Source organism: Morone saxatilis, unplaced genomic scaffold, assembly GCF_004916995.1.
Source record: "Morone saxatilis isolate NCDOM2014 unplaced genomic scaffold, NCSU_SB_2.0 Contig9, whole genome shotgun sequence".
Lineage (NCBI taxonomy): Eukaryota > Metazoa > Chordata > Actinopteri > Moronidae > Morone > Morone saxatilis.
In genome coordinates this window covers 19,757,137-19,758,109 of record NW_023340268.1, presented here as the reverse complement: position 1 = coordinate 19,758,109, position 973 = coordinate 19,757,137, and the positions used below count along the sequence as shown (strand labels likewise).

At 47.9% G+C, this 973-nt stretch overlaps 1 protein-coding gene across 1 annotated transcript in view; it reads right to left on the bottom strand.

Moving 5' to 3' along the window:
• tent5bb (terminal nucleotidyltransferase 5Bb) overlaps window positions 1-830 on the bottom strand; it is an 8,424-nt gene extending 7,594 nt beyond the window's left edge. Inside the window, exon 1 of the mRNA XM_035680795.1 lies at window positions 408-830. Within this exon, the coding sequence (XP_035536688.1) occupies window positions 408-563 (156 nt within the window). The 5' untranslated portion in view covers window positions 564-830. The remainder of the gene's footprint in view (window positions 1-407) is intronic.
• Between the last annotated feature and the right edge of the window lie 143 nt (window positions 831-973).

The following is a 973-nucleotide window of genomic DNA, read 5'->3' as shown; positions in this document are numbered from 1 at the left end:
TGTTTGTGTGTGTGTGTATTGGGGGTTGATGCATTTTTTCTAACTGATCAGCAAGTCTCATAATACTATTTCCCCCTTTTAAAACATTATTGACAACTTATTTAATTGTAATGACACTTATGATGTGCAGGTTTCCTTACAGTGAATCCATATTAATCACACAGTAGATTAAAAGTTTCTCAACCACAGAAGGAGTTTAAAGAATAAGTTATGCATGACTCCTTTTAGGGTTGACTTCACATACACCACAGTAAGTAAAACTAATAAAGTGACACATTTCTCATATTAAAGGTTTTATTCTTGTCCCACGTCTTTATTCCCACTCTCCATCACCAGTGCCATGCGCGCTCCTGGAGACTTTATTTCAGAGGGACATTCAAAGACAGTGGGATAGACAGGGGTCTCACCTGGACGATCTGCCGGGGCTGCACGGACAGCGTGGGGAAGTTTCCGCGGCCGTGGATCGGGACGCTCTCGCCCAGGATGGAGTCCAAACGCCGCACCTGATCCCAAGACAGCAAGCTGACCCGCCGACTCTGCTCCGACGCATCACCAGAGGACATGACGACCGGACTGGGATGTCCACACAGTGTGAAGGCTGAAAGCAGAAGAGCAGCGGCGCAGTCCCCCTCAGAAAGAGCCCGTGGTGTTCGGATGACTGTGGATGGAGTGGGAAACACAGAGCGTCTCTCCTCTTCTGGGACAACTTTCAGAAAGCTCCTAAATGCAGTTAAGTGATGGGATTTTTTTGTAGAATATTGGACATCTCCAAAGCAGAAACTTCCAGCAGTCCCCCTGTGCCTGTCTCCCTGTCTGTCTGCACTGACTCTCTGCTCACATTAGAACCGCCTCTGGACTCGCACTGGGTTTTTACCGAGCTGGGATTAACAGGAGCCTCCCCATTGGCTGGCCAGAGATTTATGACCGCTACAACATACAGCAGACTACTATCAGCCTACACACACACACACAT